Source organism: Dipodomys merriami, unplaced genomic scaffold (genome assembly GCF_024711535.1).
Source record: "Dipodomys merriami isolate MVZ:Mamm:240054 unplaced genomic scaffold, mDipMer1.0.p SCAF_38, whole genome shotgun sequence".
In the NCBI taxonomy this organism is placed as follows: Eukaryota; Metazoa; Chordata; class Mammalia; order Rodentia; family Heteromyidae; genus Dipodomys; species Dipodomys merriami.
In genome coordinates, this window is record NW_027205381.1 from 4,850,221 (window position 1) to 4,865,641 (window position 15,421).

General features: G+C 44.1%; 1 protein-coding gene across 3 annotated transcripts; it reads left to right on the forward strand.

Annotated features, from left to right (window-relative positions):
* The first annotated feature begins 2,331 nt into the window (after positions 1-2,331).
* On the forward strand, positions 2,332-5,157 carry Tex51 (testis expressed 51). 3 transcript variants are annotated; one of them, XM_069989565.1, is made up of 8 exons: positions 2,332-2,531; positions 2,626-2,700; positions 2,913-3,002; positions 3,217-3,234; positions 3,324-3,407; positions 3,993-4,071; positions 4,154-4,202; positions 4,578-5,157. In XM_069989565.1, exons 1-8 carry the CDS (start codon positions 2,333-2,335, stop codon positions 4,683-4,685), a joined length of 702 nt encoding a protein of 233 aa, XP_069845666.1. In that variant the 5' UTR covers position 2,332; the 3' UTR covers positions 4,686-5,157. The 3 variants fall into 3 exon arrangements, with proteins under 3 accessions (XP_069845666.1, XP_069845668.1, XP_069845667.1); XM_069989567.1 differs by having other exon boundaries at positions 2,332-2,434; positions 2,631-2,700; XM_069989566.1 differs by lacking the exon at positions 3,217-3,234.
* The last annotated feature ends 10,264 nt before the right edge of the window (positions 5,158-15,421 follow it).

Consider the following 15,421-nt stretch of genomic DNA (forward strand, 5'->3'; position numbering starts at 1 on the left):
AGCTCAGCGTGGAATTCTACCAAGTACTACTGTATCTTATAGAAAACTGCTTTTCCTGTGCAACCATTTCCTCATGACCTAGTGCCATACTCTCTAAAGACCTACTCTTAACAGTTCATTCTCAACATCCACACTCAAGTCTCACTCCCAATTTGAGGAGTGACTGTTCCTACCAGTGAAAATCATTCAAAACTAAGAAGGGCTAAGAACTGAGAAGCTTCTTTCCCATTGCAGGTTTCTCTCCACCCAGGAAGAGCCCATTTTCACTCTATTATCCAGGGCTTCTCTTGACTGTTCCAGGTCCTGACTTCCACATCATCATCTTTCATGGATGATTTACTTACTCCAGTAGCTTTCTGAGACAATGTAAAAAGAGGTTAGTTTTACATCTAACCTGGCTGATATGGTATTAATCATTCTTCTTCCTTGATATTTGATTGGAAAGAATTCTAAGATGGAAATAGTTTTCTTGGAATTGGAAAACATTCTGTTGACTTCCTATATAGATCTTAAGAAGGCATTATCATCAACAGTCCATGGAACATGATACTTTAGAGTCATTTTTCTTATTCTTAGAAAATGGCATATCTATAGGGTAGGTATTCAAGGGGGGGGGTTGGAAACTCTACTATTTTAGTTCTAAAACTTTTTCTCTTCTATTATTTCTATTGGTTCCTTAGTCTCTCCTCCCATATATGGGCTCAATGGAGCAAACTCATACCTGATATAACACTGGCGGAAATATTATAAGCAGCGTGCTTGCATGCTGGGTGGCTTGAGCTCAGAGCACCAGCCTAAATGTCAGGGAATCCATTTCAACCCAGAGTCAATTATGACTCTATCCAAAGCCAGTGGGAGAGCAATAGGTCATCAGTACTCACACTTTCCTTCACAACACATAGCCCACCTAACTAATGCAGGCTAAATTTACCAGTGCAACTATTATTTATTCAACAAACCTTTGTGCCTATATAATGGAATTCCCCTTTGCATGTACTTCCTATTCAATTTCTGTTATAAGTAATCTTCACTTACTCTCGAGGAATTGTATTCGGTGTTGGAACACTTATATTAATCTAATTATCTTTTCTTTCTTATTTCCCACCTCTGTCTTTTTATACTGATATCTGGGACATTTCTGATATAATTTCAAATTTATGCTGTTTTATTTTTAATCCCTAACAACTGTTCTTACTCTCAGGTCTTTACTCTTTTCTTTTCTTTTTTTCTTTTTTTTTTTTTTTTTTGTCAGTCGTGGGGCCTGACTCTGGACCTAATCACTGTCCCTCAGCTCTTCACCTCAAGGTTAATGCTCCGGCTTTTTCTGATTATGTGGTACTGAGGAATTGAACCCAGGGCCTTACACATGCAAGACAAGCACTCTACCACTGAGCAACCTTCCCAGCCAGGTCTTTACTTTTATTTAACTGCTTCTTCATGTCTGGGGAGAGCAATATTTCACCTATTTAATTATAGTGGTGTTCTAAGTTTTTGCTTCCTATAATATTTCCATGCCCTTCATTTATCCTGCAGTTTATGTTTGCCTTTGAGTTCTACTAATTTGTCTTATATTCACATTGGAAGTATTTTCAATATGTGATGGTCTTCAGCTACCCATAACCTAACCCAAGGCATTCAGAAGTTGGTAAGAAGCACGGCATGAAAGGGCAGAGCTCGCCAGTGGAGGAGTGACAAGAATCTCAAAAGCTTTTTCTTTTACAGATTTTCTTCATTGTGCATTGCACTGAAGGTGGTTTCTCTCTCCAAACTTCATCAGATTCTGTCTATATACTCTGTCTACACTTTGATGAGAGGAACCATCTAACTCCATGCAGGGCCAGACTCAAGGCAGCTGCTATTTTATATAAACCATAAGAAAATGTATTTTCCAAATGCTTCTTCCATGGCTGTCCATTTCAATGCAGAACAGCATGAGGAGATTCAGATTCTCTTTCACTATGCTGCTCTTTCACTGCCTTCAGAATTCTTTTGGACTGTTCCCTACAAGATAAAGGCATTCAGATGGTTGAGACCGTACCACAAGGTACAACAGTCTTCTGCCTATCATATCTCCTTATCCTCACTGGACCCTTCAAAATATCTTCACAATGTATTCAAATTGTCAGTAACTCCATTTTCAGAGAAGCAACCAGGCACTGAGGTGCCATGTGGGTCTGACAACCCATGAATTCACCACAGTGGATCAATCCTTGCCTTACCACATGGAATTTACTTTTATTCTGCCAAGACAATGTGGTTCCCATGGGAACAGGGAGCCAGCCTTCCATATGGAACCTTGGACAGGATAGTGGGCACACCAGAGACACTAGAGATGCTGCCTCTCCTGCTCATCTGTCTCCTGCCAGTCACTGTGGGAAAGAGCTGTCTCCGCTGCTGGCCAGAGCTGCCTTCCTTGCTGGACTATGACCTACAGGTTCTCTGGGGCAGCCCTGGGCCTCCCGCAGAGCTCTCCCAAAGCCTCCACTCCTTCTTCATGGAGGACAACCCCATGCTCAAATTCTGGTATCTTGGTGAGCCACGGCCAGGAGAACAAGGGCCATTCTTTTGCCTGGCCTAGATCTTACTCTCCTGACTGACCTCCCTCTAACTATGACCCATTCTTAGATCAGGACCAACTGGAAGAAGAAACAGCCGTATTCTTCAAACAGATAGACCAAACCATTAAGAAGCTACGGGATGGTGAGGAAGCCAAGTGTCCCATGGGCCCTAGGGCTGGGTGGACAAGGCCCAGCCCTCCAAGGCCTTCTCCAGGGCAACTGTGACCATAATGCTGAGATGAGGAGAGCTAAGAAATGGGCACTGTGTGCTCCATGGAATTTCTACTTGGAAACATGGATTTGCAATCTCAAGCAAGTTATAAAATTGAGCATCCTTTCTCTTGTTGTACCCAGATAAAGTGTCACTTCTGGAAGAGATTAATTCACAAAAGAATCTCTTTGCCGAGAGATTAAATGAGAGATCTGATGAACTGAGGGAAAAGGGTAAGAGATGGGGCTGCCCTGGTCCACCACTCAAACTTTTACCCTCCGGACCCAGAGACCAAACCTAGGCTCTCCCCACACATCCCTGCCCTGCCCATAGGTTAGATGCCTGCCGTATCTTCCCAACCCCATGCCCTGCAAATACTCCCATCCCCTCCTGGCTCTTTCTGCCTCCCTAGCACCTCAGTTTCTCCACTATCCACCTTCTTGGCAGCCTGCAATGAGTCTTGTGGTAAGTATGTCCAGGGACTGGGCTCAAGAGAGGGGTGAGACCTCCCCTATTCCTGACCCCTCTGAGGTCCTGGCCCATCCCTCTCACAGATATCCAGTCCACAATGGAAGTCACGGAGTGTGCCAACTGTGGGATTTACCACCTGTCCTGCAATGATCCTTCGTTCTGCCCAGGTCAGTGACCTTCCATTTTGTATGGCTTTCTCCTTCGGACCCCCACCCCTGGAGCCCATCTTTCTTCTCTATCCAACCCAGGACTTTCTCAGCTGTTCTTCCTCTCCCTTGTAAAGGAAGGTGGCACCTCTGGAATTTCTTGATATCTTCATGTCCAGGTCCAAGGCCTTAGAATCATCTGCTTCTGGATCCTCATAGTCAACATGTCTGGAACATACCCTGTCCTGTCTTTACTGTTCCCAAGCCTGCCCTGCCTGCTCTGCTCAAGCCTTCCACCACTTAATCCTCTACTTTATTCCCTCCATCTTAGCATGAAGAGCCTCTATGTAGCTTTACTAAATGAATCTTAAATGTGTTCCTGTCTTTTCTTACTAACCTCTACCATTCTGCTCAGGCCTCTTTATTTCTTACCTGAGTTACAACCTTTCCTTACTAGCCTCCCTGTCCTTCCTGACTACACCTCATGCTGCTACCAAAAAACTCTTTCTCAAGGAGAAAAGCCTAACCATGATTTGCCCAGACCATAGCTTCCAGTGGCTCCTTTGCCTGACCTCCCAACCCCTGGGTCCCCTTTTCCCTCCCCAGCTATGATGATGCATAACTACAAGTGGACTCTGATCCTTGCAGTCTGTACTGGATTAATGCTGGCTATCGCTCTAACTGGGTGAGTGCCGTCTCCTCTCCCCAACATTCCCAAGGAAACACACATGTTCCCTTGACTGACCCTAACTTCACTTGGTCTCCAGATGTTTCTTGTTATGGTGCAAGAAGAAGGAAGAGGAGCCAGTAAATGAGGTACTAAAAGAGCTTAGCCCTTTCAGGAAAGAAAATATGGGTGCTTGAGGATCTCAAGGCCTGAAGGCACCTCTCTGCCACTGGAGATAAACACCCAGAATAGAGAGAGATCTCAGGCAACAAGTAAGGGGTTACATATCAGCCCTGCATATCAGCAGATATTCCCAGGGTGGGAATCCAGGACACAGGAGAGCCAAGTTCCAGTCCCCTCTTTATTGCTAAAGTCCCAATGTCTACCTTCCCTTACTGTGCTGCCAGAACCATAGCTGCTTTGTTCTTGCTGTTGGGTAACTTTGGTCAGGGGAAACTCCCAGAAGGAGATCAAAGAAATCAGGGTTAGGGTAGAAACCCTCTCTGCTTCTTTTTTCTTCTCAGGAACCAGATGTGACTCCCGAAAATGAAATAAAGAAAGATCAAGACTCAAGCTACTACTCTCTGAAAACGAACTCATCTCTGGACATGGAACCACTCTCTCCTCAATGACTTCCACCCCGGGGCCGTGAGCTCTCTGAGGTTCTGAGGCCCAGGAGGCTACATGTTCAACCACTCTCTCAATCTCCTCCCCCCTCCCTCTCTCTTGTTCTCTCTCCAGTTTGCCTATTCACACATATTTACTTTTGCAAATAAGCACTCCATTAAAATATCTCTTCCTATCCTAATTGCCCTTTACGCTTTCGGCTGGGACCAGCACTGAGACAACATCATGGTCTGGATATGTGGTGTATGAAGCATCCCCAGGGAGACTTCTGTGTTGAAGACTTGATCCCCAGCTGCTGGATCCAAGCCGTGCCCCACCCCATTCTACCAACAGGCCCGCCTTACCACTGGCCCAGAGAAAACAGAGCCATTCACCCATGAACTGAAGCCTCAAACTTGAACCAAAATAATTCTTTCCTCCCTTCTACACTGCTTTTTCAAGTATTTGTCACAGCAATGAAAAGTTACCTAATACAGATGAGATCCCCCTGACCTCAACCCTGTATCATTCTCTTGTCTTCTCTTCCTTCCTCATAACTTGTCACTGTCCAAACCAGAAATACCCTCTTCTGCCCTAGTCCCCATAGGCTCATGGAAGCCTCACCTAATTCTAACACCAGAAAGAAAGGCAGGGTAACCTGGGAGCCTCAGAGGGACCCCGTCTCTGGGAATAGGGCAGAAAAGACAGGAGGCCAGCTTAAGGGGCAGGCAGGTGGACATCAGAAATCAGGTTTCAAGGCCACTGCTAGCAAAGCCACCAAGTCCTGGCCAGGATGTCACCAATGTTTTCCTCATACTATCAGAAAATTATTTCCCTGGCCACTTTTCAGGACTGGATAAATTATGTTTTAATGGGTAACAGCTTCTTTAATTTCATATTAATACTCCAATTAAAAACACTGACAAACTACCTCACAATAAATGGAAAAGATCAGAAGGGTTCTCTGAAGGAAAAAGACAAAACCAAACATGCAAAATATCCTCCCCCAAAGTTGATCTTTCTCCTTTTATAATCTAAATGTGTAAAGTTTTATGAAAAATTGATCATTATACACAATACACATCTTCTAGAGCATTTCTAAAGGAAATTACAGTTTTTGATCTTCAAGAATAAGACTAAGAATAGCGAAGGGGTGGGAACAGTGAAATCTGGGGAGCAGTATCTTTCTAGACACAGCAAGCTGTCAGGTCATCAGTCAGTTGGTGGTTATAGCTCAGTACATGATTTGCAAGGCAACTAAGCAATCAGAACACATTCATTTCCCCTTCTTAGAGGTAACAATTCTTTTAAAAGCTATGAAATATCCATAAAAGAATGTTGATTTTGGTAGAGTTTTTCCTTCCAAAGGGAGCAAATAATAAATGGGGGCGGGAGCCTTTCATCCCTAAATTTATATGCACAAATGAAATTAGACTGTAAGCATAAATGGCTACTCAGTCAAAGAGTTGAAGCAGTTGCTATTCTACCTAGATAGTTTCAAAACATGACCCAGAAAACCAAATACATACGCTATGACTCAAATAGGAAGCACTTCATTGTTGTTCAAACAGGTTTAATTAACTGCCAGGGTAACATTTTTAAGATGGGGTGCTGTACCTTACTGCACCTGAGATGGATGATTAAATGCTCTGGGAAATTCATAACAAACAGGTGCCCAACTGACTCAGGAAAGGAAAATGAGGACAGATCTTCAACTACAGCAACTACAACCCCTGATTTTTCGTTTTATTTAGTTTTGCTAGCCCTGGGGCTTGAACTCAGGGCCTCAGCACTGTCCCTGAGCCTCTTTGTGCTCAAGGCTACTGCTCTACCACTTGAGCCACAGTGACACTCTGGCTTTTTCTAAGTAGCTTATTGGAGGTAAAAGTTTCATGGATCTTCCTGCCCAGTCTGGATTCAACTGTGCACCTCAGATCTCAATCTCCTAACTTCTGAGTAGCTAGGATTACAAACATGAGCCACTGGTGCCCAGCTACAACCCCTGCTTTGGGATGGGACAGAAATTCTACACAACAAGCTTTTCCCTAGGAAAGGGCGCCAGGCCCAATCTAGTGCTTGCAGTCCAATGAAACATGGAGCTAGGGAAAGAGAATTTGTCAAGTCTTTTCTGCTTATTTGGATCATAGGCGTGTTGGTGTTCTTTCTGTGTTGTTGTTTCCTGGAATCCACCTCAGCTACAATATAGAAGCATTCTGACCTGAATCCCCTCACCCACTTCCTACAGCCCCATGTTATTCCATTCTGAGACCTGAAGACATCCAGTCACACATGAAGTACTACCTCTAACCCAGGCAGAAATCTCTGAGCCCTGTAGGGCACCAAGCTAGCACATGGGCAAATGGATACAGCAGAGAGGAGTCACACCTCCCTCCAACTCTTGGCTGTGTGTTAGCCTGGTTTACTAAATTCCAATGGGCTTCTTAACTCAGCTTCTGCCTGCTTCTTGAAGGAAGCCACCCCTCCTCCCACCCTGGTCCTCTCCCTGCCTGGAGTTCCCAAAAAGAAAAGTACGACTTGTGTCCCACAGAATGACATTCTACTCCTGGTCAAGAAACCTTCAAAGTTTCTGGTGATGACATCAGAAATGTCATTGTGACATATTAATGGAATCTCATGGTGCTGAAAGGTAGAAGCTTTGGAATATGAATAAAATTAGATTAGGTCATCAGGATGAGCCCCTTTATTATATCCTGGTGACTTGCTTTATAAGAAAGACCAGAACACACACACACACACACACACACACACACACACACACACACACACACACACACACACACACACACACACACACATCACACATCACACATCACACATCACACATCACACAGATGAACTGTCTGTTTCACCATATAATTCCTTGGACTACCTTGGATGAAAGTCTATCATCAGATGGATTCCTGGGCCTTGAACTTCCAGGATCGAGCCAAAGTAAACCTCTTTTCCTAAACTACCTACTCTGTGATAACTTGTCATTAGCAACAGAAAATCAGCCAGACACATGTTTGGAACCCTAGCTACTCTAGAGGCTGCGAGCTAGAGGATCTGCTCACCATGCCAGCTAAGATAGAAGAGTCCATGAGATTCCATCTCCAGTTAAACAGCAAAAAGCAAGGCTGAAGAGTGGTTCAGGTAGTAGAACATCAGCCGTGCGCATAAAAGCTGAGTAAGAGAGCAAAGCCCTGAATTTAAACCCAGTATTAGAGCGCATGTATACACACACACACACACACACACACACACACACACACACACACACACACACACACACACACACACACACAAGTCCACATGTCATGGCATTGAGGTCTAGAGGCTGACTTGAGTACAGCTTAATCTGCAGAGCATCAGACTTAGAAAGCACAGGCCCTGAGTTCAAACACCAGTACCACCAAAACCAAAAATAATGAGAGAGCTCAGTGATTGCTGAACTCCTAAGTTTTCAGGCCCCTAAAGTAGTCTCTTGAACAAGCATATCAATGTATTGTGTACCCAAAAGACCAGTTCCTACTCATTGTGTCACTTCCTAGTGATATGACTACACTTTCTTCATCAAATCTACACACAAAAACTTGGATATTTTTCTATATTTTCATGTGCACATAAAACCTTGGTAAGTGGGTTATGCCTTTTTCTTGTTAACATCCTTTGCTATGCGGTGTCATCCATGGCTTTTAAAATGAATGAACATGGATACCATGCATTTCCTCTCACACAAAGGGAAGAGAAGAAGAGCATGGGGGAGCCAGAGGCAAGACAGTGCAGAGCTGTGGATCAATGTTGGGAATTTGGGAGTTTTGTGGAAGATGAGACAGCCCTGAAGGTTTGGAAACAGAAAAACAATAAGATATGATGTGTGCCTTAAATACCAATGATAGACACAGAAATAGGAAGATAAGTAAGTATGGGGAAGATGAGCATGCTAGAGCTCCCTGAATCTGAGTGAGCACCTTCCTTTCTCTGAGCTGTTTAATGCACTGCACAGAAGACACTGTGGCCCTGGGAGACTCCGGCGCTGTGTGAGTCACTCTCACCTCTCAGGTGTCTAACAAGCAAGTGACTCAGGATTCAGGCTAGAGCTGAAAACCCATGTGCTGACTTCCTCTGGGCTTAGGGTTCAATGGATCCACATGGCTGCAGAGAATTAGAAATATAAGTGTGCTCATCAAGAAACAATTCCTAAAAGGTCTGGTTTCCAGTGGAGGATTGAGGGCATTTATCTATTTCGTTTCCTCCTGAGACTTCATTAAAACTACACTAAAAGATTTTTTAAATCATAAACTCAGAAAGATATGAAGAACGGGGGAAAGACCGCAGCAATTAAACTTTGGTAGCTTGGAGGTGAGTGAATTAATAAGCCTGAAATGCAAATCCGAAGCCAGCAATGAGCCAGGCTCCAGTGGCTCACACCTACCTACACACTCCTACCTACCTACGCAGGAGGCTAGCCAGCCCAAGCAGAAAAATCCTAGATACTCTTAGCTCCAATTCTCACAGAACGCCAGAACTGGAAGAATGGCTCAAATGGGAGAGCACCAGCTATGAGCAAACTATCTGAGTAAGAAACTTTGAGTTGAAGCCCCAGTATGGATAGACACACACACACACACACACACACACACACACACACACACACACACACACACACACACACACACACACACACACACATGCTATCAATGGAAAAAAGACCTATCCAACCTAGACTCTGGTATCCTAAATGCCATCATAGTGAAATAGCCGTCAAGTGCCCTCCGCAGGCAGTGAGAACAAACAACAGTGGAGAGAAAATAGTGGTTCCCACAGTGGCCTCAATGGCTGACAAGCATTCAACCCACTATCATTACCACCATGCCTGGGTAGCATGAACAATAGAACTGAAGGACTTCTCCTCCCATCCTCACCTCTACCACTGCTCAAATATCCCAGGTGCTGGCACCCCTGGAGCTCTCTGCACCACATGGGTGAGGCAGATGCTGAAGGACAGGGTGTCCTTCAAGGACAGGGTGCTTGAGACTGTAAATGAAGAGCCAAACAGGTGGCTTCTGGATACTGTGCAGCTGGAATGGGATGATGGTGTGTGTGTGTGTGTGTGTGTGTGTGTGTGTGTGTGTGTGTGTGTGTGTGTGTGTGTGTGTGTGTGTGTGTGTGTGTGTGTGTGTGTGTGTTGTGGGGCTTGAACTCAGAGCCTTGAGCACTGTCCCTGAGCTTTTTTCCTCAAGGCTAGTTCTCTACCACTTTGAGCCACAGCGCTATTCCAGTTTTCAGGTAGTTAATTGGAGATAAGGGTCTCATGGACTTTCCTGCCCCAGCTGGCTTCCAACCACAATCCTCAAATCTTAGACTTCTGAGTAGCTATAGTTACAGGTATGAGCCACTGGCACTCAGCCAGCTGGGATGATTTATTGGAGGGTCTAACTCCCCCTTGCCCACACTGCTGTCAGTGGGTCTCTGACCTTTGTACTGACCATCTCTCTATTTTCTGTACTCTGTTTTGCTATGTGGGGCACTGCTGACCCTGAAAGGCTCCACCCCTTTCCAGCACAGCTAATTTAATTCCTAGAGATTGCCAACAATTGTCTACCTTGCCTTGATCTTCAGATATCAGCCCCCTGAGTAGCTAGGATTACTAGTGTGAGCACCATCACCCAGCTAGAATGTACCTTCAGCACAAGCCAACAAGCCTGATCCCTCACCTCCAACTACCTTTCAGCTGAGCTCTCATGCTCCTACTGAATACTCAGTGTGATCACTCACAGGGCCAGGCCCCAATGTGTGGCCAGCCCCAAGCCACAGAGATGCTGGAAGTGTTTAAATCACTTGTTCCTAATTTGCTTTCAATGTCACATTTGTTCCTGCTAGGACAAATCACAGTTGAGCTTGGTCCAGTCTTCCCTTACTTCCTCTCCATCCTGGCCTCTCTTGGTGCTTCCCCATGGGGTTCATCTTGGCATGCATACCTCCTATTTTCACCATCATTTGAAAAAAAAATCCTTCATTATGATGTCATGTCTATGTCTGTATGTCTCACTACATCTGATTAAAAACAAATCTTACGTGCCTCCAGAGCTCTTGGCACCATGAACATAGTGGTTTGGTGCCAGATGGAGATGATATGTCTCTAGACTATACTTGGCTCACTAACTGGACCCAGTAGGCTGCAGTTACTGCCTAGGATGGCTCCATGCCTTCTGGATCACCTGCACCTGCACAGCTGCTTCACAGCACTGTCTGCATATGTTGCCAATCTCCCCACTTGCTCTGTCTTCTGCCCACACCTGGTGCTTCTGCAAGTGCCCCACCAGCACCACCACCATGATGTCACATGTCTTAGAGTCTTTGAATAAAATGATTGCATACATCTCCTCACCTGTTGGCTCTACAATCCTGAAAATAAGAACAATATTTAAAGACAATCCCCGTCCCCCGCCCCCCACCATACAGGAACTAAAAGATTCTTCTCTGTCCAGCCTAAGAGGAAGACATAAAGATGCTAGCACCTAGGACTGAGTTCCATAGCAAAGACTCACCCCAGCCCTCAGATTCCTATCTCCTGTTTATGTTCCCACATTTTATCATGAACAGATGGTCGTGTGTGCTAAAGAAAACCTTTCCAAAGAAAAGAAAGGAGCTGGGCACTAGAGGCTCATGCCTATAATCCTAGCTACTCAGGAGATTGACATCTGAGGATCAAGCTTCAGTGCCAGCCCAGGCAAGAAAGTCCAAGCCTAACCACTAAAAAGCCAGAAGCCCAGCTGTGGCTCAAGAGGTAGAGTATAAAAAAAAGAGCAAAAAAGCTAAGGGCCATTACCCAGACCTTAAGTACTGGCACAAAAAGAAAGAAGGAGGAGGAGGGGGAGGGAACAGGAGAAGGAAGAGGAGGAGGAGGGGGAGGAGGAGGGGAGAGGAGGAAGAGGAAGAAGGGAAGGGGAAAAGAAAGAGGAGGAGAAAAAGGAGAAGGAGAAGGAGAAGGAGGAGGAAGAGGAGAAGAAGGAGAAGGAGGAGGAAGGGGAGGAAGAGGAGGAAGAGGGAGGACTTGTGGCTAATACAGCCCATTATACTCAATGTACATATGTGAAAATGGAAGCAGGTAACTTGAAGGGATGGATGAAGTTGAGAAAAATGGGAGAAAAGGAGGGAAGAGGATATTGATTGAGATGTATTGTGCTCATTAATTGACATGTTCAGTAGTTGAAACCCTTTATACTACTACATAAATAAGAAAAATAACTTAATTTTAAAATGCTATAATTAAAATCTGCATTTATAAAACAAGAATAGGGTGCTATAAAAGAGGAAATTTTAGTTAACAAAAAAATAACTTTTAGGAAACTAAACACATAGCAGTGAAAGCAAAAGAAAAATAAAAGTTTTGAAATCTCCAAGACTATAAAGACAAGCATTGTAAACAGGAGAGAAACTAGTGAATTAATGGCCACTCAACATGTAAATAAGAATTGCTGACAGCAAAGAGAAAATGGAGAGAATACTGATGCAGCTGGGTGCAGTAGTTCATGCCTGTCATCCTAGCCACATGAGGAAAAGATTGAGAGAACTGTAATTTGAAGTGATCGTAGGCAAAAATACCACATGACCTCAAACTCAACCAATAAAAAGCTAGATACAAAAAAATACTGGATAGGAAGGGATGGGAAGGGGAAACAAAGGAGGAGGCAATAATTCTTGACAAGAAATGTACTCATTACCTTGCTCATGTAATTGTAACCCCTCTGTATGGTATTTTCACAATTAAAAAAAAAACTGGATACAATGGTTCATACCTTTCATCCTAGCTATGTGGGAAGCGTAAATGGGAGTATCATACTCAAGGTTGGCCTGGGAATAAATGTGAGACTATTTCCCCAAAAAATGTGCTGGGGGCATGACTCAAATGGTAGAGTACCTGCTTCACAAGCATGAGGGCCTGAGACCAAACTCTTTACTGTGATGATGATGATGATGATGATGATGATGATGATGATGATGATGATGATGATGATGATTGATTGATTGAATAAATTAATCAGAATACTCAGAAATGAGTTCATAAATTTCTACATTAAAAGGGCACCTATAGGCTCAATATAAAAGGAGAAAACAAACTTCACCAAGTCACCTTTCATTGAATTATAGTTTCTTCTTTTTATTGTTTTTGTTTTTGTTTGTCATAGGGCTTGAACTCAAGGCCTGGGTGCTGTCCCTAACCTCTTTTGCCCAAAAATGATACTTTACTACTTTGAGCTACAGCACCACTTCCAGTTTTCCGGTGATTAATTAAAGATATAGTCTCATGGACTTTGCTACCCAGGCTGGTTTTGAACCACGATTCTCAGTTGTCAGCCTACTGAATAGTTATGATTACAGATGTGTAAGCCACCAACGCAATGCTGAATTTCAGTTTCTAAGTACAGAGAAAAGAAGTGAAAACTACCAAATGATAAAAACAGCTCATACAAGAATCACCAATGAAATATGTGGGCCCTTGGAGGTCTGTGCCAATCTTCAAACCCATAACAGATGGCAAAGCGTCAAAGGGGCAAATGTTTGAGTGTCTAAAGAGTAGGGAAAGCACACACTGATTATCCTCACATGAGGATGGACCCAACAGGATGGCCTGTCCACCAAGTCTTCTCCAGGCAAGTTGTTAATGCTAAGAAATAATTACATCTAAAAAGGACCTGCATCTTTGCCTTAGAAACCCATCGTGGGAGAGAAATCTTATCTACAAGTTCCAGCCACAGTGGACAAAAGAGAATTATACAACCATTGGGGATCATTTAACAATTCTACCGCACTTCTCCCCCTTACTCAAACAAAAGAAAAATCTGCCAAAGGAATGACACTCTCGTGGTGTATGTCAAGGCCTCTGGAACCAGCTTCCTTTCAGGACTTCCCAAGACAATGGCATTTTATATCAAGACCATGTTTCTTTAGTTACTGAGCAGTCCCTAAAACATGAAGCTGGGTAACACAACCTAACCATGGCATGCACTTTGAGTTTAGGCTAAGTGGTGATGGATGATACAACATTCCTGGCTCTCAGCTCTGTCTTCTGATTGGTGAGTGCCTGGGTCAGGGCCATATAGATACAAAGGCTTGGCCCATTCAGTAGAGGAGCCAGGATGGCCCCAGGTAACTGATGGATGGAGAGGGCCAGTGGGATCGATACCTTTTCTATTCAGAAGGGCAGAGACTCCCAGCTACAAATATTCTGAGTCTCTTATCTATCCTGGATTGGCTGCCCTACCCTTCCCTACCCCACCTCCCACCTTTCTTAAAGCCTGCAAGACAAGGACGAGGGGTATCCTTAACACCCACTACCGTGACCACCACATTGACAAATGGAAGAGACTTCATTTTTAGCTTCCGCATGGGGAAAGGAAGAAAATCACCAATGTTAAAATTTCTTAATGAGGCAGAGCTACATTTAACTTCTATTCCCAGTCATTCCCAGCGACAGGACTGATTAGTATTCATGGAAATAAATGACATCCTTCCTGCAAGAACTTGCACTCCCTTCAGAGGGCAAGATGGGTCCCCATGAGAGAATGTGAGAACCATAACGGAGCCTGAGGCCAAGGCAGCTGAGCAAACTACATGCTGCTGCGTATGGGAGTCCCTGGAACGAGGACCCTGCTGTTCCAGAGGGGCCTATGGGCTTATAGGAGCTTTAAGTCCACCCTCATCACCCTGGGACCCCAGTGTAGGTGGATCTGGTTTCTGTACATGGCATCCTCACTCTCTGCCTCTTGCTCTAAGGAAATACATCTTCTGCCTGGGAGTCCATTGAAGCTGTGCAGCAGTGTTTTGAAATGGCCAATTTCATGAAAAAGGACCCTCAGCCAGCTGTCCCAGCTGGTGCCTGACAGCAGACAAGCATTGTTCACTATTGCAAAAATAGAGGGGGAAAGGTTGGTTCAAGCAGGCAGCCCAGAGCATGAGTTCCCAGGCTCAGTGTCCCTGAGAGCCTCAGAACATACCTGATCCCAGAAAGCTGTGCCCACTCCTAGGTCAGGACTACCCCAATGGCTACGGCCAACCTAGCACCCAGGAAACCCACTATCCTTGTTTGCCCATCAAGAAGAGGTTCCCAGGGCACAGAAAGGTTCCTGGGAGGTTCCTAAGGAGGAGTTGATCATCATCTTAACATCTGTTTACCCCTCAGCCAATAAATTAACTTCCAACTTGATCCAAGCCAGGCACAGTGGCTCACACCTGTAATCCTAGCTACCACTCAGGAGGCTAAGATAGGGAAAACCTCAATTCCAATAATTTTTGCTGATGATGCCATTGAGGAACAATTAGACAGTATATAATAAATCTAAGATGCACATAGAGTAGACCCTTGGTATCCAAGAAAATATGATTCCAAAGAGACTATTGAAAAAAATGAGCATGCTCAGGATGCAGAACTACATACTCCAAAATTACTTGACTTACCTATACCTATATTCTAAAATTACTCAACTTACTTACAGTAGAGCTGAGCATCCATAACTTGAAACTACATGGATAGACTATATTATTGATACAAAATTTACTGTTGTACATATTAGTAGTGTTTGCCAAAAGCTAAATCTCATTTCATGCTCTTTTTCTTGAATATAGTAGATGTTTTGATTCATTTTTCCTGAAAAATCACCTAACTCCTTCTAAAGAAATGCTACCTTTCAATAAATCTTTAATTTTTTAGTTAATCTCTTCAATTACACACATTCACTTTCACCATGCTTTTAGGACA

Coding starts and splice junctions, on each gene's coding strand:
- Tex51 (XM_069989565.1), top strand. CDS start 2,333: ATGCTGCCTCTCCTGCTCATCTGTCTCCTGCCAGTCACTGTGGGAAAG. Junction 2,701..2,912: donor CATTAAGAAGCTACGGGATG/GTGAGGAAGCCA, acceptor TGTTGTACCCAG/ATAAAGTGTCACTTCTGGAA. Junction 4,072..4,153: donor CTGGCTATCGCTCTAACTGG/GTGAGTGCCGTC, acceptor CTTGGTCTCCAG/ATGTTTCTTGTTATGGTGCA.